Below are 24,143 nucleotides of genomic sequence, written 5' to 3' on the forward strand. Positions count from 1 at the left end.
GTCCCAGGTTTGACGAGCCTCATCCATGTGCGTTTCTGTTCTGTAATGATGCCCTGAAGGCTGTACGGATTCAGCATAGCTGTCTGCTGTACCTTTTCCACCCAGGATAGTGTTCTCAATGTTGATTCTGTGACAGTGTGGTATAGTAGGTGTTAAGAAATTGGTCACTTTTTTCCCTCCACTCAACCTTCTTTGAAAATGCCAGGCTACAACACTTTGAACAATCAGCATTTTTAGCAATGATCTTTGTGGGATTCCCCCTGTGGGAAAAAAAATTATATATATTTATTGTCAGGGTTTGGTTGAGGTTTTTTAGGACCCAAATGCAGAAGCAGGGAGGCAGGGGTGAGTTCTTGTAGCTTTAATGGAGTGACACAAGCAACTGAGGCAGGAATCTAAAAATCCAACATAAAAAATGGAGACATCAGGGAAAACATGCACAAGGAACCAACACTGAGGAACAGCACAGGGAGAGACTGAACAAGGACAGGACTAATGAGCTGATTGGGAGCAGGCGTGAACAGAGGCTTCTGGAAGGAGCTAGAGAAAAAAGGAGACCAATACAAGAGGGCAACAGAGAGAAAACTAAGAACTCAAATATATCCAGAAAACAAGAAAAACATGGATCAACCTGAAATTAAAAACTTAACAGAAAACTTAACAGAACCAAGACCATGACACACACACACACACACACATATATATATATATACATATATATATATATATAGACTATAGACTCAGATTTACTTTGCCTTTATGAGCAGGAACAGTTATGCCCTCTAGTGGACACAAACAGTTATAACTACAATATGTTATCTCTACCTCTCTTCAACAGTTTGGACCTGATGGAGTAAATAGTAAATAAAGTGGGTTCTAATTTGAACAGCTTAGAGAGAGACAGACTTAGACAGATTTTATTTTGTAATTTTGTACGTACAAGTGTAAACAAAAAGAAATTCTGTTAAACTGCAGCCTTGATAAGTTAAGCATCAGTGATAAAAAAAAATGTAATGAAAAACATTAATGTAAACATATGAGTGTATATTTACAGTTCTAACATTCTACATTCATTCCATTAACATTCTTTTCTTGAATCCATTTCACATAACATTCCGGACTCTGATGGCAGTGGGGAAGAAACTGTTCTGGAATCTGCTGGACCTGCATCGAATGCTTCGAAGTCTCTTACCAAAGGGCAGCAGGGAGAACAGAGTCAATCATTGGCCACCTCAGCCAATCATTGGCTCCCTCAGCCAATCATTGGCCACCTCAGCCAATCATTGGCTCCCTCAGCCAATCATTGGCCAGCCTCGGCCTCCTCTAACAGGTGATCCCATGTGAACATAATTCACAAGCCATTCCCCTCTAAGCCAGAGGATGTTTCAACTGATTTAATCATATATTCAATCAATCAATTAATCTTTCAATCAATCTTTGTCAACTACAGTTTACATTGCAATCAAAATTTCAGTTTTATATTAACAATAAACTCAATAAAAATTCAGTAGTTAATTAATAACATCAATATACTAAAATTAAAAATGAAAAATACAGAATTATGCTGCACATGTTAAAGACTTTCATGTCTTCTTTTCTGCCAGAGTGAATGAATCTATCAAATCATGGTGGGTTATATTTATTTTCTTCGTAAGCAATTATCTTAATAGATTTCATACATTTATAACTATTTGCAAGGATCTCAGGTATTTTTTATTTTTTTTATAAACATGGAGAGCTGGAGTTAGCTGAACCAAAGCTAACTGGATACATAAACACCACAGGTAAACATGCAGAGCAGCTGCAGATTAATAAATAAGATGATCGCATTGGAACCTCAGGCACAAAGATAGTCTACTTTACCTTTGATTTAAGAGAACATGGGTGTGTAAAAATATGTGTTTATTTATTAGGAGGAGCTTTATTTGGAAAATATGTTTTTCTTTTTCATTTTATGGTTGGTAGAGTGGAGATTAACCATGGCTCTGCGGTGATCCACTTTCAGCGAGTTTAAGGAGTTTTATTCATATTTTATTGTTCTCTTTTATAAACTATATTTTCTGCCTAATCCCTAATCTTAACAGATTAAAGTTTGACTTTTTTCAATGTTATGTTGTTTCATTTATTTCTAGGATAAATTTTGTTCAAGTTAGTTTTTACATTTTTATCACTTTTATTTCCATCTGAAGTAATAAAAAATATTCCTTTTTTTATGGAAATGTTTCACCTTCTACTCTTTATGGTTTTCCTAAATTTAAACTTTTACCTCCATCAAATCTGTTACTATGACTTAATTTATTTATTAGATTAATTTAGTAAAAAAAAAAAATAGGATTAACAATATCATGGCTGATTACTCTGATGTCTGCTGGTCTAATAGTCCAACTATAATATTTATATTATACTATAATACCTAATATTTATTACTCGACCCAACATATTTATTTTCCTTTATTTTCACTTTGGTCAAATTAAATAAAATAATTCTGCATTACTTTTATCAAAAAAACATAATGACTAAAGCAATGTTTGTTTTATCTAATTGAATATTCATTATGTTGATGAAGATATGTTTGAAACAGCAGCAGAGCAACAAAGGAAACAAAATAAATAAAATATTTGATTTTAGGTATGAGTCAGTGTAACTGATGAAGACTTGCAGGATTCCCTCAAAGCCTTTTAAAATATCTTAGTGTTTTGCTTCTAATTAAAACACTTTAGAAACATTAATTTTTGTAACTAACTTTCAACTGCAGTCATACTTTTGTCCACCAGAGGGCTTAAAGTGGTCTCTCTCTGGTTTCCAGCTCTTTATCATCTCTACAGTAAAGATTAAATTTTAACTACAAAACGTGATTATTAATATAGAATACACTTTAAACAAAGGACGGATGAACTGAGTTTGAGTCCGGATTGGTAATGAAACGGATCAGAACCATTAAATGTTATTTATAACAAACATATAACCATCAGAGACTCTTTGTCATTCTCTTCATTCAAAAAGAATGCAAAAAAATGGCTCACAGAGAGCCAAATTTGTGGGCACTAAGGTTTTCTGTGTATTTAAATAATTTATAATTATTTTTACATGAATTGTATTTCTTAACCATAATGTTTTTTATGTAATTGGTATTGTAATTTTATCTTGTGATTTTATACTTGTGTTTATTTTTAAGGTTGCCTTTTTTATACCTGGCTGGGGGACTACCGATTAAATTAGCACTCCTTAGCTAACTCGGGTATATTTACATTGTTTTAATGTTGATTAATGTACACTGTCCCCTTTTAAATAAACAATAAATGAAAATGAAAGCAAAAATAGAAATAAAATGTTTGAAGTGAGATTAAATAAAACTAGAATAAGAAACAAAGGAAGAATAAATAAAGAGAATTTGAAGCATTCACAGAATATTTACGTTTATTTAAAAGGAGTAAAACTAGTAGAGTTCAGATCAGTTGGAGTAGAAGGAAACCAGAGCGCAGATAAAATGGCAAAGAGGGCGATTCAAAAATGTATGGAAAAATGGCAAAAAGGTGGGATGAAGAAAAAACAGGAAGAGGATTTTATAAAATGATTGAGTGATAACAAGGTTAAGATTTGGGCAAACAGGACTTAATTAAACACTTTTCAAATTCAAAAGCAAACTACTGGAAAATATGAAACGATAGAACACGTTAAACTGGAATGTCATAAATATAAAAGCGAGAGAAGATATATGAGGAGAGAGTTTGAATGCATTAAGATAAAGATTCATTTATTAGATAATTTGAGGAAGAATTTGGGGAGTTAACATATACAAATAATTATTCGATTTTTAAAGAAAACAATTATTTCATAGGATTTGATTATAGAGAGGATGAATGTATGATATAGATGGGTAGAATAAAAATGTATGTTTATGTATAATTGTGTGTGCATACATATATTTATATATATTTATATATATGCACTTTCGCACTTGTATATGCACAGATTTGATGTATAAGTTATTGTTTTTATGTGGCTGCATAGTTTGCTAAATCTGAAATATTTTTGGCATATGCTCCCTTTTAGTATAGATCTCACACAATCTTTGATGCGTTAAGACATCTTTACTGTCTTTTTACTTTTTACATAAAAACTTAAAGGTATAGTGAAGGAATTTCGCGAATTTTTGAAAAGAACCGCTCCAAAAAAATGCACATGCACAACCCTGTACCTGCTGCTGAGAGGGAACGCCTATGGGCTCTATGCACAGCTCCACTACTTCCTGAATTTAAGGCAGCTCCTTTGTTTCCTGTCTTTCATTACTGGACGAACTGATTAATCCAGGTGTGTCTAGCCAGTTACTTAGGTCATACACACCTGGATTAATCAGTGCATCCAATCATGAAAGACAGGAAACAAAGGAGCTGCCTTAAATTCAGGAAGTAGTGGAGCTGTGCATAGAGCCTATTAAACTCATGTGAGAGAATGAACAAGCCCATTTCTCCTCGTGCACGCTCTGTTTAAAGGTTGATGTTTGCATCGCTCATTAAAGATTACTTTTCAGAAATTGCAATTTTTCCAGTATGTCAGACTCGCCACCAGTAAGTTAAAATGGGGACGAGCACGAAAAGGCCGTATGTAAACAGAAGACCTAAATGATAGACTATTAGGAGGACCACTTATTTTCATGATCCACCCTGAAAAAGAGCATCCTCCACTTTAACTTTAATACAGGATTGAAGTAACTTGGATGAAATTCAACCATTTCTTAAACATTTATTGACCAATAAGGAGTTTCTAAATAGATGACATACCAACATCTGCACCATTTTATTTATTGTAGAAAATCCAATTTTTAAACACTGGACCCCCGATGACATATTTAATAAGTTTAATCAGTTTTTGTCTTCAGTTAAAAAATAGTTGACATATTTTCAGTCTTCTAGGTCAGCATTTAGGCTGGTCAGACATTTAACAAAACTCAACCACTTTCAATCAGTCTTTATGTTGTTTAAATGAAAGTTTATTTTTTTTCTGTCATGAAACTATTTGTTGCGCAAATTCTGAAGGTGGTACAGCTGCGCTTGAGAGAAAAAGAAAAATTAAAGTGGGTTTACACCCTTCCAGGCAGTAAGCGAGCAAAACTCATCATAGGTGCAAATATGTAAATATCTCCTTTGATTGTCCAATAGCTCCTCTCTCTCTGTTTTAGTTTTTGGCTATTCCGATTAGCATAGGTTGGTGGGTTGATGGACTTTTTTCCGCCTGCTTTTTCTGTTTTATTGCATGAAATACAGCAGCTTAATGCGGAGACTGCTACAATATCCGGCCAAACATCCCTCTTGTAGAAAGAGTTTGTTGATCCGTACTGCCTTAATAGCTGGACTGTGGCTGACATGAGTGTAAACATTGATTTAATGATTCGGGTTCCTTGGTGATAATGAGGACTGTAAGCCCTGCTGTTCACTCTGATGACACGACTGCGTCCCCAGGTTCACCACTAATCACATCGTAAAGTTTGCAGACGACACCACGGGGGTGGGCCTCATCAGGGACGACAACGACCAGGACTACAGAGAGGAGGTGGAGCACCTGGTGGACTGGTGCAAAGATAACAGCCTGATCCTGAACGTGGAGAAGATGAAGGAGATCATCTTGGACTTCAGGAAGAACCGGCCTAACCACGCTCCACTGGACATCAACAGCTCAGCTGTAGAGGTGGTCAGCAGCACCACATTCCTGGGGGTGAACATCACAGACACCCTCACCTGGACTGGAAACACCACCTCACTGGTTGAAAGGGCACAGAAGGGCATGTACTTCCTGTAACATCATCAATGACCCCTCACCCCCCCACCATGGACTGTTCTCCCTGCTGCCCCCTGAGAAGAGGCTTCACAGCATCCAATGCAGGACCAGCAGATTCTGAAACAGCTTCTTCCCCACCGCCATCACACTGATGAATGCTGACAGACTCTGCATCAAACTGACTATATCAATGCTTACAGTGTTTTATCACTTCTGAACTTTAAGAAATGTAAATGTCATGAGATCTGTACAAAATGAAATTTCATTTTGTATAAACTCTGGATACAAAATGAAGATAAAAGTTGTCTAACCCTGAAATCCCACATACTCCGTCAGCGCTCCACTCCAGACCGCCTGCGCAAAGCAAAGCCTACAGCCGCCGCTGTGTTCCCGTCCGCTCCGCTCTGAGTTCCTTGGAGATCGTAGAGAGCATGCGCGAGATGAACCAGGGTTTCCGCGGATCATTAAAAATAATTACAATTCATTCATTTTTTCTTTAAATCAAGGCCTTAATTGGCACTAAAATTAATTAAATATGTTTATCGAAGTATTTATAATTCTTTAATAAAAAATGCTTATAAAAACAATTTCGTCCGATATATTATATCGCTATTAATTTGCGTGGAACTGATCATAAAGCCGTATGTTCGGAAAGGAAGCTCGAGGCGGAGAAAAAGCTAGAGAATATATATATATACGTATATATGTGTGTGTGTGTGTTTACATACATACAGGAGTCATGGAACTGTGCTTACAGCTCCTTCATATTTTATGTACACTAATAACTTGTGTACATGGTTCTTGTTGATGGCATTAAAATCATTTCTAATAGCATTAAAATAGCATTAAATTAGAGTCGCTCATTCCTGTATGAACCCTGTGAGCGCTTAATTTAATATGACATATCAAAAAAATCCCACCATCATCCAGCATATGTTCAGTTTCTGCCCAAATATATATATATTTTTTTTTTGTAGATTTTTGTAACGGGGATAAGGATAATTCAAAACTGCTTTTTTTTTATGAACTTGTTCTCTACAACTCAGCATCTCTTTTCATTCCTGTAATAAGAAGTTTCTTTTGAATGGATTTGATTAAAGTTTAAGTCCCTCGGTATAAAATAAATATTTTGATGGAGATGAGAAATCTGCTTCCTCGTTGGTGAATAACCAATAGTTTGGATCCAATCATTTAAATAAACGGTGTTAGTTTTGTTGCTGCTATATTTTAATTTGACGAACCGGAATTTGTCGATGTTCTTTTTCCTGTTTGGTGCGATTGCAATTGCGGATCTTGACCTGGCCGGACCGGAGCGGGGCAAAAAATAGCTCGGCTCCGTAATTTGTCGGTGACGGACGGAGAAGACGTACGTGGACGGAGATTTCCATGAAAGACAAGCGCTCCGCACGACGTACGTCAGCGGGGCGGAGCGGAGCGCTAACGGAGTATGTGGAATCTGGGGGTCAGTCTAAGCCTACATGCAAACACCAATCATAGCTTTCAATAATAGTGTCATTGTGATGTAGCGAGCAGTAAGGACAGTCAGGCACAGGCGTATGCCCCAAAACAAGGTTATTTTATTTAACCCAAAAATATAAAATGTAACATTTACAAAAATGTAGCCTGTAAGAAGGTCAAAGGAACCAAAACTACTTGGAATATCTATAACAGAACAAGACTACCTTAAACAAACTGACCTCCCCTAATGAACAAAGGGGACCTTAAATAGTGGATGATCAGTCCACAAAAGAAACACATGGAGCAAAACATACAAAAACTTTACTAAAACAAATAAAGTAAAACCCTATTTCCCCCCCAGAGCATTGATGTGGTACGGTCCAAATCAACTCAGCCCCTAGGCCACCTGCTGGTTCCTAAGCCAAGGGACTGGAACAACCTGCAAAACTCAAAGATAATATAAATGAAACGCAATCATAACAAAAACAGGATAAACCAAATAGTGTTCACTAATTCTGGAATAAAGTGTAACTGTGATGAATAAATTCAAAATAATGAGAGGGCTCTGTAAATTAAACCCTATATAAAAAAAAATAAATGACATAAATGGTGTTTCTTACCACGTCTGTGTGGCTGTAAATGCAGCCATCAACATCATGATAATATATATATACAGTAGCATGAGTAAGTCAACAGACACTAACGGACTCAAGTAAAGTTAAACAATGTTAAAAACCAATTAAATGCTAAATGACTTGCAATTAACTTCTCCAAACGGAAAACTGTTTTAAATCATCTCAAAAGTCTAATGAAACAATGTTAAAGCACAAATATTACAATTCATTTCTGAATGATGCACACATTTAACAATGTCTGCATCATGCTGATCTCTTTCCAAACAACAATATACTGAACTCTATGCATTAATGCAGTCTGGGGGCCACCTAGTGGTGGAAATTAAAACTACACATGCCCCATAGAGAAAAAGATAATCTAGAGGGCTGAAACAATAAATGACAGTCTTTTATACAGTGATGCTGCTCCGCTGTGTATTTGTTCTTTGCAAATATGAGCATATGAGCCAATGGGTGAGACGGATGGATGGAGGATGGAGGAGCATCAGTGATCTGATTGATCCACAGAGGGTCAACAACACTGTTTAGTTCCAGGAACCAGAGGCTGATGGGAGATCAGATCAACTGTTCATTAGAAGAATCATAACCTCCACCTTTGCAGCACCATCCTGTGCAGAAAGGGCAGCAGCTCTGAAGCTTTCTCCTGTAAGAAGCTGTTCTTCTTCAGGTTGACAGTGATGGTCTGATCTGACGGCTCCTGCAGCAGATAGTGAAGCAGCTCCCAGTTCAACCGGCAGGAGCTCAGGTCTCCACCAACCTTATTCAAGAAGAACAACGTCAGGTCCTGGTCCTGGACCTCATGGAGGAGGACCACAAGCTGCTGGAGAACACCTTCACTCAGCCTGCAGAGATCACAGATCAAACCTGAACTTACCTGGGTTTGGTTCAGCTGATGGAGATGAAGAAGACATTTACCTGACTGTGAGAGGAGCATCATGAAGGAGCAGACTGAAGAGACTCTGAGCAGGAAGGCTGGACTCAGTCAGGTCTAACCTTCTGACTGTCCAGAACCTCAGCAGAGACGCCAACCTTCAGCAAGGTTCTCTGTGATGGTCCAGCTGAGGTGGACACCACAGAAAGCTCTTCAACAACCAGAGGAAAGGTCACTCTGCCTCTTCTCACCCACTGAGACAGGAACAAGGTCATAGTGTTGGACAGTCTGCAATCAGAAAGAGGAGCAGAGATGATGGAGATCAAGAATAAATGGTTCAATATGACAGCAGATAAACGGTGAAGAAGAGACGATGTTCTCCAGGTTCCTGCCTCAGACTGTGGAGCTGTGTTGTAGATCTGAAGAGAACAGAAGCTCCTCTGACAGACATCTTTCTGGCTGTGAGGATCAGATCCACCGTAGATCCACACAGACGGAGAACTCTGCCAAGAGAGCTGCAGGTCTTCCTGCTCAACTGTCCTGTTAGAGGCAGTTTGAAGTTCAGGAGCTGAAGCAGTGACACCAGCTGCTGGACCTCCTCTCTGGATCTGAATGGTGTGGATGAACAAACGATCTGGAAGAACCCTGGATCACAGCTGGAGCACAGAGGAGCCAATGAAACAAAAGAAAGAGACTGAGGGAAAAAGTAGAAAATACTGATGGACTCAGGGAGTTTCGCTATCTTAGCTTATATCAATCAAATCTTGTTAAACAACAAATATGATAATATATGATAATTAGGCTTTTCCCGATCCGATCCACGTATCGGAGCGGACGCCGATATTGGCAAAAAAATGCGTATCGGCAAGGCATGTAAAAATGCCGATCCAGACTGCCGATCCATTTTTAAAAAAAAAATCTGGTCCGTATTTTCCAGTTACGCCGATTGAAACGATCCATTCCACTATTTTGCGCCAGTGTTTCCTTAATACGGTCCGCATTTTCCAGAACACCTTCAACACACCCACAGGTCTTTTTGGGTCTGTGTCCCAGCCTAACTATTAAAACGGCCAGGTGAATTGGAAGATAGCGGGGAAAATGTCAGCCGTGTGTTAATCTGATCAAGCATCTAGCGAAATATCATCATAAAGAACATCAAGAGTTTCTATAGAAAACCGACGACAAGAAAAAGAAAGGTCCTACACAACTAACTCTTGCAGAAACATTTGGGAAGCGTGATATGCTGCCACTTCATAGTGCTAAAGCTCAAGGGATAACAACAGTCATTGCTGAGGAAATAATTCTGGATGACGAGCCGTTATCTCTCGTCAGTAAAGTGGGCTTTAGACGCACCATCCAACACCTGGAACCACGATACAACATGCCCAGCCGTCATTACATCCTCGAGAAAACGATCCCCCAGTTTCACAAAGACGTTCGAGGTTACATTGAAAAACAGGTAGAGATTGCAACTGCGCTTAGTTTCACAACCGACATATGGAGCTGTGCTCACCATCCTTTATCTTTATTAAGTTTAACTGCACACTGGATTGGGCCAGACTTCAACCCCAAAAGAGCGGTTTTACATGCGCGTGAGTTTAGAGGCTCACACACAGCGAATGCCATTACAGACGCCATGGAACATATGTTACTGGCTTGGAAGATTGATAAAAAGAGGGTCCATGTAATTTTAAGGGACAGCCAACATGAAAAAAGCAATGGATCAGCTCGGTGTGCCCAGCCTGGGATGTTTTGCGCACACTTTACAGCTGCTTGTCCGACACGGTCTATTGGCACAGCGAGCTGTAAGCGTTGCCATCGCTAACGGGAGAAAAATAGTAACCCACTTGAAGCACTCCCCCAAGGCATACTCGGAACTCGAAGATGTTGAGGAAGAGATGAATGTTGAACCGAAGCGTTTGCAACAAGATGTCAAGACCAGATGGAGCAGTACAAAGATGATGATTGACAGCCTAGTGCATTGTAAGCGGGCACTGCAGGCCTATGCATCGGATAGCGACAGCAATCTACCAGCCACATTAACAGGCAACCAGTGGTCGCTGCTAGAGAAAACGGCGACAGTCCTTAAACCCTTCCAAGAGATGACCGCGGAGGTCAGTGCTGCCTCTGCCACAGCAGCAGATGGCATCCCATCTGTCCGTGTCCTGACACGCTTTCTGGACAGTGAGAGCGAAGAACACCAAGGGCTTCAAACCATGAAGGCTACCTTACTGGATGCTGTGCACACACGTTTTGACTACGTGGAAATTGAACCCCTCTATGCCGTGGCAACAATGCTGAATCCACGCTACAAAGACAAGTGTTTTTTATTATTATTATTATTATTATTATTTGAGTGAGTTACAAGCTATAGTACAATAATTAAAATATTTTACTCTATAGTCGTCATTTATTTCTAAATAAAAGATTCTCCACTGTAAAATCAATAAAGTGTCCTACCATGACTATGAAGCTGACCCCAGTGGGAAATTAGTCCCTAACTATGTAGGGGAAGTGATAGACATGGGGACTAGAGACTGGCATTTTTTCAGGAATCCCACGGGTCACGGGATTCCCGTAGGATTCCCATGGGATGGGAGTCAGTATTAGTAACGATCACATGATTGGGACGGTACAGGATTAAACATTAACAGGAGCAGACGGGAGCAGGAGCAAACCAATAGTAACTAAAACACTAGGATCGATGCCAAAACATATAATAAAATAGAAAGAAAAAAAATCCAGTACTGGCGCAGCGCCGCCATTTTGTAGTTTTTTTCCTTTAAGCCTACACTATAATGCGAGTCATAAAAACTACACGACTCAAAAACCAACAGTGCTCCCGCTCTGAGTTTTTCACCCGCGCTCAAAAAAAAAAAAAAACAAGAATGGGAGTGGTGCAGGAGCGGGAGTCATTGTGAATGGGAGCGGGATGGGTGTGGGAATAATTTCACCAGGAGTGGGACGGGACAGGATTTAGATTTCTACTCTGGCCCGGTGTAGGTACCAGATTGACTCGGGGGCCTGCGCCTTTTGATGACGTCATGAGCGTCCGCCATCTTAAATGTGGCAAATCTGCAGTTTCTCAGTCACTTAAACAGTATCAGAGGGACTTTAATCTCTGAATATACTTTGTATTCGTAGTATTTTTGTTTTTGTAATATTACAAGTTTATTTTTTGTATCCCTTTAGCTTCATTCTCCTGAATTTATTCTTGTTACAAATGCAGACCGCGGGCTCAATGTAGTTTGTTTGAGTGGCGTTGCCATAATGTGACGTCATCGGGAGGCGCAAGGCCCATGGCGAATTCGGTGACGTCATCGGAAGGCGCAGGGACCATGGAGAATTTCTTCGTAAAATTGTCCGTTTACAAACCGCAATCCCGCTTTCGAATAAAACCTACACCCCGCTATAATTACTTTAGTAAGCTGTCCAGACCAATCAAAATGATTTGCGCAATTGTGCAAACGTTAAAACAATTATGTATTGTGACGTCATCAAAAGGCGCAGGCCCCCGAGTCAATCTGGTACCTACACCGTGATCGGGACGGGACATAATTTTTTTCTGTGGGAGTGAGACGGGACAGGAGTGAAAATCCACTCCCGTGTCAGTCTCTAATGGGGACTGACTGCAGTTCTACTGTAAGGTGCCTTGGTAAAGCTGACATGGAACAACCAGACCAGGCATAGTGCTTTAGGTTAATAGAATATATTAATTAGGCTATGAATTCTTCCAAAAAAAATAAAATCAATCGTCCCCATTCTTTTTTTACAACTCGACTGCTGATTATTATTATTATTATTGTTCAGCTATCTGATCTATGTGATCTATTTTGTATGTTACTTGTTTTCATTGAACATTAATATGTGGACACTGGCTGAAACAATATACAATTATTGATACATCTTTATTACATTTTAGCCAAATGTTAAGGTTCTTCACTGCTACCAACCTGGATCAGGCAAAGGAGGCAGTAAAAGTAGAGGTGGTGAAAATGGAACAAGAGCTGAAGACCATGCCCTCTAGAGAAGGTGTGGCTGAACCTGAGACAGCAAAGCAACCACCAGGAATGGAGGCTGGAAGCTCAACCAGCAGCCTGGGCTGCTACTTTGACGAGCAGCAGATCACCCCAGGGGCACTGTTTCAGTTGGAGAGCTACCTCAGTGAGCCTCCACTTGGGCGTAAAAACAATCCTTTTCACTACTGGAAAGACAATCAGGCTCGACTACCCACCCTGGCAGCAACGGCAGCCAAGTTCCTCAGTGCTCCTTGCACCAGCCTTGAAAGCGTCTCACTCATCATTGATGAACACAGGAGCAGGCTGACACCTGAGAATCTTGAAATGCTCGTCTTTGTAAAAAAGAATCTCCCCATCATGCTTGGACAGCAGTCAGGGCAAACAGTTGAAGGGAGTGTGTAGATGGAGACTAGGTGTGGAGGAGATTGGGGAGTATAAGGCATTTTTGTGTAATAGTTCACAATATTATTTGCACTGATTTTTTTCAAGCAGTGTCTTTTTTCAAGAGTAGAGTCCTGATTCTGAGTTAATAGACTATTTTCCACTCTTGTCTGTTTTGCATTTTTATTACAACTTACAGTAATACTTGCGCCTTTAACTGTTCACGGTTTTACTGTTCACTGGGCAATTTTCAGATTGCTATTCATAATTTTTTCCAGTTTGTGTTTATCTCTTAATAAACGGGTAAGTTTGTTGTTGTTACCAATAATTGTGTTTTATTCAATCTCACCTAATTCAGCTGGCTAGAAATTATTAAGAGTACTAAAAGCCTTTTCAACATGAGTCTTACAACTAAGGCTAAATAGTTTAACTTAAACTTAAATACATGCTCGGATAGGCTGGTATCGGCCAGTATCGGTATCGGATCGGAAGTGCAAAAACAATATCGGTATCGGATCGAAAGTGCAAAAACAATATTGGTATCGGATTGGAAGTGCAAAAACCTGGATCGGGACATCTCTAATGATAATATTTACCTGAGCTGTGAGATATAAGGCAGACACTGTAGGAAACTCCTCACTTCACTCTCTCCATGTGAGCAGTCTGTCAGCTCCACTGGTTTCTTCTCTGATTGGAGCTTCAACACTTCCAGGAGGATGGAGGTCTTTCTCTCTGAGAGCTTTATGGTCCAGACTGGAGGAGCTGACTGGAAAACTGACTTTAATGATGGAAGGAGACTCAGACCTGTTTTAGTCTCACTGTCCTTCATCTGGGAGTAAAGATCCAGCAGGAAGTCACTTTTTAGGTAGTTAATCTGGCTATAAACGTCAAACTCCTCCTCATCCTCAAAGTAATGTTCATCAAGTTCCTGAAATATGCGTTGCATCCAAGAGGATATATCAAACTGGCATACTGATACCAACATATCCAGAATCTTCTATCTTGTCTGCTGTTCTCTCTCAGCTGCTGCACAGAACAGATTCACTAAGAACCTGATTTGTTCAGGAGGAGTTAAGCTTTTAAGATCCAACCTGCAAGAAAAAAATACTGTTGATTCTGATTCAAGATAAATAAATTCAACAACATACTGCTGACGGATCATTTTTCCTTATAAAGTGTTTTACACACACCTAAAGTAAGCTTGTCTGCCTTGAATTATAAAACTTCTTCATAATTAATTTCCCAAACAAACCCAAAGTTGTGATGCCACAGTGAACAATTTACAACATTCAAAGAAAGCAGAACAAATATTTTTTTACTGATAAGAACTGTTAAGGTTTTAGCACAGTGGCTTTTTGGTTTACATTTTTAATTTCATCAAATTTGTGTGAACTTTGCTTTTATAGAAAAGGCTTGATTAAATACAACAATAAAAGGGCTATAACACAACGTTGTGTGTGTGTGTGTGATGCAGATGGAGTAATAAATTGGCCAGCAGCTACTTTTGGCTGATACTACCCTTCTTTTTGTGTATCAGTATTGGCTGATATGTACATGCAATGGCTCATGCATTTCTGCTCCCCTGACCTGCTATTCAATATTAACACTTTGTTTGATTTTTTTTAGAAAACATTTTTTTTCCAATTCAGTCTTGTGTAATGCTTTGTGAATTTTATAATTCGAGGAAGGAAAAGCAATATCAGCAGCACATAATGGGGATTGATAAGACTAGTGTCAAGATAATCTATCTCAGAATTAGCCTTAAAACAATCAGTATTAGTCTATCTCTGTTTCAAATCACTCATTTATTCATGACCATCTGAAAGTCATCATGTCATGCAAAATCTAATTTTGTAACACTCATGTGTGTCCAAAAGCCTGTGAAGGAGTTATTTTTTAACCTCTCATTGCCTTTATCCGCCTCTTAGCTAAGGTGTGCTTTAAATTATCTGTTTGGAAAGCATGCCCTTTATGTCATTTGAGGAAATAACCATTCCCGCTATCTGAACCTGCCCACTAGTAGGCTCTTTCTCTCTGCTCACCAACGTTGAGCATTCACACAGACATGGCTTAATCCGTTTACCGGTCAATCTCGAAAGAACGAGATCCCGGATAAAAGCAGCCGAAATAAGTTTTGTCCTCAGTGTGTCTGGTGTCTGCCTTAGAGATAGAGTGAGGAGCTCAGTCAAAATAGGAGGACTGGAAGCCTCCCTGGTGAGGTGTTCCAGGCAGATCTCACCATGAGGAGACTCATAGGGAGACCTAGGACACACCTGAGGGACTGTTTCTTGGCTATATATATATATAGATATATATATATCTATATATATATATTTTTGCACTGAAATAAATTTGCTTAAAGAGAAAGAGCTGTCTTTTCTACGTCAAAACCCTGTCCTGTGTCTGCAGTTTGAGATGATCACATCATGTCCAAACATCATAAGTATCAAAGCTATTTTGTCATTATCGAAGCATGGCTGGATTGATGCACTTTAGGTTTGTACAAAATAAAGGTATTTAGTGTGGGTTTGGGCAAAGCGTGCAAAGTAATGAAATAGTATTATAAAGTTCATTAGTGGCTCTGAGCATGTCTGGTGTTTACAGTGCTTTATCTTTTTTTTTTTGCTTGCCAATGCTGATATTCATCTTCCCCTCTCCCTGAATATCAAATAATATATTGTGTAACAGTTATATTAAATGCTCACCCAGCCAGGACGCCATAAGCTAAGCCATTTTGTTTAACTAGAAACTGTCCCTGATGGTGCCAGACCTGCAAACTTCACACTAAGGAAAAGGCATCCTTAGGAGTCTTTAACATCCAGTCCAGGTCTGTAAGTTCTGAAACTCAGAGAAAAATGTTGCAAAGTTCTGTTTTGCAGCAAGTTTGTTCTGAATCATAGCGACTTAGTCATTCTAGAGACCTTGGGCCTGGTGCCATGATGTTGTCTCGCCGATGTGAATCCCAGGGGAGTTTCACGGAAAAGAGAAAGATCTGTGTCCTGTGGTGTTTTAATGTTAAACTAGAGTTCTAGAGGCCAAGGCATAGCTCTGTGGCAGCTGTGCTGAGAGGGGGTTGAAGGCCTGGCAAAGTTAGAAATAGTTTCTAGGTAAAACATGTATTTGATGATTTGTATTAATTTCATGTTTACTGGTGAATATAGACAAAGCTAACAAGATGGACACATGGTATGCTATGCTAGCATGTTTCAGTTGTTTTTTTTTCTCAGAAGCTAAAACAAGCTTTATTTAAAGGTTTAAAAACTGATATAATTATAAAGTTTCATGCGATTTCTCATATGCTCATTACATTGTGATTACCAAATTATGACCAAAAGTAATTTAATGGAATCCTCATGTCTACTCATTAATAGCTATTTCAGAGGGGGTAAAGAATAATTTATCTAAAGGTTATTGGTTAGTGATTAAGAAAATCATTTAATATAGCATTATTTAGCTAAATAATGCTTTATTCACCTCATGGTTTTGTATTGTGAATTGGTTTGAAAACATTCTAAATGCTCTAAATTAGTTAAAAGCTAATTTGATCACATCCCAAATTCTTCAAGATAAGATACACTTTGAGCCTCCATTTTTACAAACTCAGACTGGTAGTCATGGTTGCAGAATGTGAGGGCGAGACCTTTGGGAGGCGTATTTGGTACACGCCGTCTGCCTAATCTGAACAGAATTTTCCTGCACAAATGGCAAATACATGCTCTGGGGCCATATTGTTAATGTTTTCTATTTTGCAACCAAGCATGATATAGGACCATTGATAAATATTATATATAGAAAGAAGTAATGCTGGACTTACCTGAGCTGTGAGATATAAGGCAGACACCTAACAAAACTCCTCACTTCACTCTCTCCATGTGAGCAGTCTGTCAGCTCCACTGGTTTCTTCTCTGATTGGAGCTTCAACACTTCCAGGAGGATGGAGGTCTTTCTCTCTGAGAGCTTTATGGTCCAGACTAGTGAAGATGACTGAAAAACTGACTGCAATGACGGAAGCACACTCAGACATGTGGTAATCTCACAGTCCTTCATCTGGGAGTACCAATCCAGCAGGAAGGAAAGACGATATTTGTAATCCCCGTATTTTTCCTCCAGAGGAAATGTTTCATATCTACAGAGTGATGCTAACAGCTCCACCATCTTCTCTCCTGTCTGTAGTTCTCTCTCTGCTGCTGCACAGAACAGACACACTAACAGCCCAGTTTGTTTGAGAAAAAAGGACCTCTGAGATTCCAAACTGGAAAAAAAAAACAAAACAAGAAAGACACAAATTATGATTTGATCTAAGCTGCATAAATTGGACCACACATTACAGATGGACTTCATTTAGGAATGCAAGTGATGACATTACATGCAAAAAACATGTTTGGTCGAAGACGCTTAACATTGATTTTAGACAGTGAATGACTCGCACAACAAACAGATCATATGATAAGATTAAAATGAGTTATACCCCATTTCCTATTTCTCACTGCCTTTTTGAGCTCAAATCTAAAATAGTTTAACTATAAATATAAAATTAGTAAAATGTAAACAGGGTTAAAATTTAAGGGTCTGTTGCTTTAAATTTGAAATTTAACCATGCTTAAGGCTCTTTAAGAAACCTCTTGAAACATATGGTCTATCAAGGCCAAACCAGCCAATGGTCAGAGTATTCTTTTTCTATTCTGCAAATTACACCATAGTTTTTAAATAATTTTTTCAATCAAGGAAACTTCAAGGAAATGCATAGAAGAACATGACTCGGCAACAAATTTCAATGGGTGCTGTCCATTTTCAATACCATTTGTGGAATGGTATTTTTGTTTGCCTGTTTGTACCGGTAAGTGATGTTAAAGTCTGTTTTTTCTCTCATCCTGAATAAAAATATTATCTTAGGCCCCGTCCACACGAAGTCAAACCCTGGCCTAAATGCACACATTTTTCACCAAACCAGCCTCTCATCCATACGAAGCTGGCGTTTCGGGGGTCTGTAAACGATCTTTTTTTTATTAAGCCTTCAGAGTGGGAAGATTTTGAAACGCCGTTTTCGCGTTTCCATCTTTAAGCTCTAACCGCATTTTTTTTCTTACACGCATGCGTCATAGCGTCGCCTCTAAACACGCATGCGCGACACAGTATCACAACAACAATGCATATTCTTTTCTACACAGAACCTATTACACACCCAAAACATTATATCCAATTAAACCTGTAAATATTCACATATGTGATAAATGCTATGCAAATGCTACAGGTATAGTCATGCATGTGTTGTAGCAGTGTAAATAAAGAATAAATATTCTCTGGAAAGTGGTCCCCAATAAATATTAATGTACGCAGGAAGGTCAGCAGTCAACCTCTTACATTTAACAAATGGCGGCTGGCCAATAGAGGTTGCTGGGTTACTCGTTACTCTTGGCTTCGGGTTATTGCAGAGGTCATGGATTAGCGGACTGTGTCGCTTCTCCTATTACTCCGAAATCCCATATCCTTCGTCTTCGCTCTGCAGCGCTCAAGACAGCTTGCACAATGCAAAGCCTACAGCCTCCGCTGTTTCTCCCATATTGCTGGACTCCGACTAAAGCATGCTCATTATTATAATTTAATTCGTAGGAGCAAAACATGCAGAAATGAACGATTCATTTAATATGACATTAAAAAAATCCCCATCAGCATCCAGCATATGTGTGGTTTCTGATGGAGATGAGAAATCTGCTTCCTGGTCTGTTGAAGTACCAATAGTTTGCATCCAATCTTTGAAATAAACAGTGTTAGTTTTTTGAAATATATAAGAATTATACTCTAATTTGTAGTTACAGATCTATTGTTTCTATATTTTAATTTAACAAACCGGATCTTGTCGTTGTTCTTTTTCCTGTTTGGTGCGATTGTAATAACAGATGTTGACCTGGCCGGACCGGAGCGGAACCTGAACATTTAGAGGATGTTTGGCTCAACTTGCTGCTGTGAAGCAGGATTCTCCACCATGAACAGAATCAAAAATAAATATGGATCCAGGATCAGAGTGAGCACCTTGATATGTGCTTGAGAATGGCTTAGTCTCCATTCAAACCTAGGTGTAAAGTCTTGCAGGGCAGCCTAAAGCCCACTGCTCTCATTAAGACAGAAAAAAAAACAAAAAAAAACAAACGATGAGTTCAGGTGTTTTAAAAAACACGTGAATCAGGAAATTGTCTATATACCAAACACAAAATTTTTCACTTTTACTTGAGTAAAGAGGTCAAGTAACCATGGCGCTGTGGAGACGGCTGCCTCTCCAGTAGCCCTCTAGTTTTTCCACCTCTTTTAAACTTTTTTTTTTTTAACCTTTTTTTAAGTTGCCTCTTCAACATTTTACTCTGTGTGTACTCCTCATTTATCCCATGGATAATCCCAACCTGAATACGCAACCAGGAGACTTTTTTCTCACTTATACGAGAGAGGAACTGCTGGCCATTAGAACAATGGGAAGAGCCGGCATAAGACACAACAATCCGGCGGAGCTGAGGAGGACACCAAGGGGCTGCAAGGCCAGGGCTACAAGCCATCGATTCCCACTGTAATCATGGAAAATGTTAACTCGCTGCTGAACAAGATTGATGAGCTGTCCGCACTGAACAACCAGCGGATCTACAGAGAGAGCAGCTTGTTCATCTTTACAGAGACATGGCTAGACCAACTCGTACCGGATGCTAACTTGAACCCGCGTGGATTCACCGCTGTGAAAGCCGACAGGGACATTAAAGCGAGTGGGAAAACAAAAGGTGGGGGACTCATCATGTAAGTGAACAACCGTTGGTGTAACCCAGGACATAAAACTGAAAAGTCTGTGTGGTGTTGCCGGGACCTGGAGCTACTAGCCGTTAGCCTGCAGCCATACTATCTGCCGAGGGAGTTCAGTCACGTGATCTCCATTTGTGTTTACATCCCACCAAGAGGGGATGCTGTCACTGCCTTTAAAACAATCCACTCTGTCACAGCAAGGCTACAGACACAACATCCTGACGCTTTATTATAATTTCTGGGGACTTCAACCATGTGACTCTGGACTCTTCTTTGGCTGTTTTCCATCAAGTTGTTGACTGCCCCACAAGGAATAACAGGACAATCGACCTCCTGTATACTAATGTGAGGGATGCATACAGAGCAACACCCCTCCCCCCACTAGGGAAGTCAGATCACAACCTAGTCCACCTACAGCCACTGTACACCCCCCTGGTCCAAAAGCAGGTTATAACAACTCGCTCCAGCAGGAGGTGGTCCCCTGAGATGGAGAGTGCTCTGACAGACTGTTATAACACCACGGACTGGGATGTACTGTTCAACTCGCATGGCAAGGACATAGATGGGCTAACACACTGCCTGACAGACTATCTGAACTTCTGCGTAGATGTGGTCTCTCCTGTTAAGACAGTCCGCTGTTATCCTAATAATAAGCCATGGGTAATGCGAGAAGTCAAAACTATCCTCAACAAGAAGAAGGCTGCCTTTAGGAGTGGAGACAGGGAGGCAATGAAGGCAGCACAGCAGGAGGTGAAGCAGTGTGTGAGGGAAGCAAAAGACAGCTACAGGAGAAAGGTGGAGCGGAAGCTGAGAGAGAACAACACAAGGGAGGTTTGGGAAGGTGTGAGGACCATCACTGGTCTCAACACAAAAAACAGAGCCGTTGGGGGAACAATGGAGAGGGCAAACGAACTGAATATCTTCTTCAACAGGTTCAACCAGCCTATGCCCCCCCAACCCTCTCTCTCACTGCAGACACCCCTCCCCCCCACTACACACCTCTCCCCATACAACACAACACTGACAACCCCCCGCAGACCTCAGCACAATCTCCGCCCCACATCACCACAGACCAGGTTAGAGAACAGCTGAGGAAGCTCAAGCCCAGGAAAGCAGCAGGGCCGGACCAGGTGTGTCCAAGACTACTGAAGACCTGTGCTGCTGAACTGGGAGAACCACTACAGAAGATCTTCAACCTCAGCCTGCAGCTAGGGGAAGTGCCCACCCTCTGGAAGACATCCTGCATCGTTCCAGTGCCCAAGAAGAACAGGCCCAGCGGGCTGAATGACTAACGGCCCTTGGCACTCACTTCCCACCTGATAAAGACATTGGAGTGGCTCGTCCTTGGCCTCCTCAGGCCTCAGGTGCAACATGCCCAAGACCGCCTGCAATTCGCATACCAACCAGATGTCGGTGTGGAGGATGCCATTCTCTACCTGCTGCACCGGGCCCACTCCCACCTGGATAAGGGCAGTGGCACAGCGAGGATCCTTTTCTTGGACTTCTCCAGTGCCTTTAATACAATCCAGCCCCTTCTGCTCCAGGACAAACTATACAGCATGGGAGTGGACCCGCACCTGGATCCACAGTTACCTCACCAACAGGCCGCAGTATGTCAGGCTGAAGGACATTGTGTCTGACACTGTGGTCAGCAGCACAGGAGCCCCTAAGGGCAGAGTGCTGGCCCCTCTTCTCTTCACCCTGTACTCCTCTGACTTCCACTACAACTCAGAGCTGTGTCACATACAAAAGTATGCTGATGACACGGCCCTAGTCGGATGCATCAGGGATGACAAAGAGGAGAAGTATCGACATCTGGTGGTGGACTTTGCCCTTTGGTGCCACACAAACCACCTGGAGCTCAACACCTCTAAGACAAAGGAGCTGGTTATAGACTTTAGGAGGCCCAGACAAAAGCCAAGACCAGTCGTACTAGAGGGAACTGAGGTGGAGGCCGTGGACTCCTACAAGTACCCTGGGGTGTGGTTGGACAGCAAAGTCCACCACGGTGCACATCCAAGAAAGACATGTCCAGACTGGACAAACTGATCAGGCGGGCCGGCTCCGTGGTCGGCATGAAGCTAGACTCTCTGGTGACGGTGGCAGAGGAGAGGACACTGAATAAACTGATGGACATCATGGACAACAGCAGCCACCCTCTTCACACCGTCATCAGCAGCCCGAGGAGCCTGTTCAGTGACAGACTGCTGCTTCCCAAGTGCCGGACCAAAAGACTTAAGAACTCTTTTGTCCCCCACGCCATCAGACTGTACAACGCCTCACTGGGGGCGAGGAGGCGACACCGGACAGGGGAAAGAGGAAAGGAGTAGCAACACTTTTTAAATTTTTCTGTAAAATGTGAACTCCATATTTATTTGTATTTGTATTTTGCTTAATTTTAATTTAATTTAACTTAATACTTGTTTGTTGCTTAATTTTAACTTAATTTAACTTAATACTTTTTTGCCCTGTAAGCTGCTGGTAACTTTAATTTCCGGAGGGAGCCTTCCCAAGGGATCAATAAAGTACTGTCTAAGTCTAAGTTGATACTTCAACTTTTACCAGAGTGTTTTTAAACTGCAGTATCTATACTTCTACTTAAGTAGTAGTAGTAGCTCCTCTGCAATGTAAAAGGATAGAAGAGCTTGGGGTGCATGAGAGCTGCACTGTGAGCAGACCAAAAGTATTGTCACACTCGTAGTGCAACTGACTGACGGAAGGGAAATCCCTTAAAGCAAATGTACCAAAGAAAGCTGGAGGTGAAATCTGTTTTTTTCTGGGACCTGGTTTAGCTACAAGGCTTGGCTAACTGCATGCAGCAAGGTTAATGCTTTATTCTGCTGCCTTGAGTATCTGCCTCCTTTTTCAAATGTCATGATCTGACCCAACATGGATAAAGACAGGTAGGACTGATTTAAAGCACTTTTTATAAAAAGGCAAAGATGAATGAACCATCTGGGATTCACATGGATAATAATATAATATAGAGTACTTTTTTTTCTTTTTTTGTGTGTCCTGTCCAGCATCATAGTAAGCAGAATGGTAGTCTGGTTGCTTTATTGTGTTGAACAGATTTTGCTTTGCCAAGGGGAGCTTGGGGGTTCCCCTTGAGAACCAATTTATAATTTTATTAATTAATTTTATTTCTTTAATTACACATTTTTATAGCAACATTTTAGATCATATCGCTGGGCTTGACAAAACGAAACTGAAAGAGGCAATGATAGAAAGTGGAACAGAGAGAGATAAAGGAAAAAACAAAAAACAAAACACTTTTTCTAGGTGTTTGTTAATTTGCATAGTTGCTCTTAAATAAACACATTCTCAGAAAATAAATATTTTCTAAATATTAAAAGAAATAAAACTGACAAATAGCTTCTTCATTATTAAACTGGTAATTTTTTTTTAGGTTTGTGACACAATATTGGACCATGCAAAACACAGATGTACCTTCACAAAGCCTCAGAAGAGCAAGATGTATGTACAAAAAGTAAACCTGTTTATGAAAATTGTTTTTATAATGTTTTTTGTTGCTGGCATTTATATAAATATACGGATTTGATAACTTTGATTGGTTTTTGGTATATGTCTATTTTGAATTTATAGCCCCTCTGGAGATAACTAAGACCATCCTGAAAAAGATCCATTGATTGGCAGTTTAATCAATAGCTTTACGACACAACAATAAGCAACATTATCTGGGTGGGCTCCATATGAAATACAAGACGTGATTTCAGGGAGATGCTTATCCACCCACCCCACACACGCACCGTAGACAACCACTTATATCATATGAGTGTATTTTTCACCAACCTTCTAATGAACTATACACAGTTATTAACATGGTAATTAAAAGTACCACTGTCTGCTTTGCTCTTGGTGTCGTGTTTATACGGCTCACCATCATGTTGAAATCTGCCATGTGTTGCGGTATAAATTTTGTCCGGTGCGGTCAGTCACTTCAGGATCAGGTGGGTTTAACAGGAATTTTTCACACCATTACATCTGCAAAGAGATGTCCTAGTCTACAATTGCGTAGGGGGCCGACCAGGTGTCAGTGATTGGGCCCCTAAGAGATTGTGGGCCCGTAAGCAACTGCTGTCTCTGCTTACCGATATATACCCCATTGTGTTTAATTAAAACTATTCATTCAGTTACAGAACAGAATTATTAGTATTCTATTTTGGGGTTTTCTTTACACCATGTTTCCTATTTCCCAGCCA

At 40.2% G+C, this 24,143-nt stretch overlaps 1 protein-coding gene across 1 annotated transcript in view; it reads right to left on the reverse strand.

The window, feature by feature from the left end:
- Positions 1-9,280: 9,280 nt before the first annotated feature.
- LOC119791427 overlaps positions 9,281-24,143 on the reverse strand; it is a 58,428-nt gene continuing 43,565 nt past the window's right edge. Inside the window, exons 13-15 of the mRNA XM_038297500.1 lie at positions 16,955-17,392; positions 13,737-14,231; positions 9,281-9,396 (exon numbers count right to left, since the gene is read on the reverse strand). Coding sequence (XP_038153428.1) covers positions 14,138-14,231; positions 16,955-17,392 — 532 coding nt within the window. The 3' untranslated portion in view covers positions 9,281-9,396; positions 13,737-14,137. The remainder of the gene's footprint in view (positions 9,397-13,736; positions 14,232-16,954; positions 17,393-24,143) is intronic.

This window comes from Cyprinodon tularosa, unplaced genomic scaffold (assembly GCF_016077235.1).
Source record: "Cyprinodon tularosa strain WSP-4 unplaced genomic scaffold, ASM1607723v1 ctg39, whole genome shotgun sequence".
Taxonomy (NCBI): domain Eukaryota; kingdom Metazoa; phylum Chordata; class Actinopteri; order Cyprinodontiformes; family Cyprinodontidae; genus Cyprinodon; species Cyprinodon tularosa.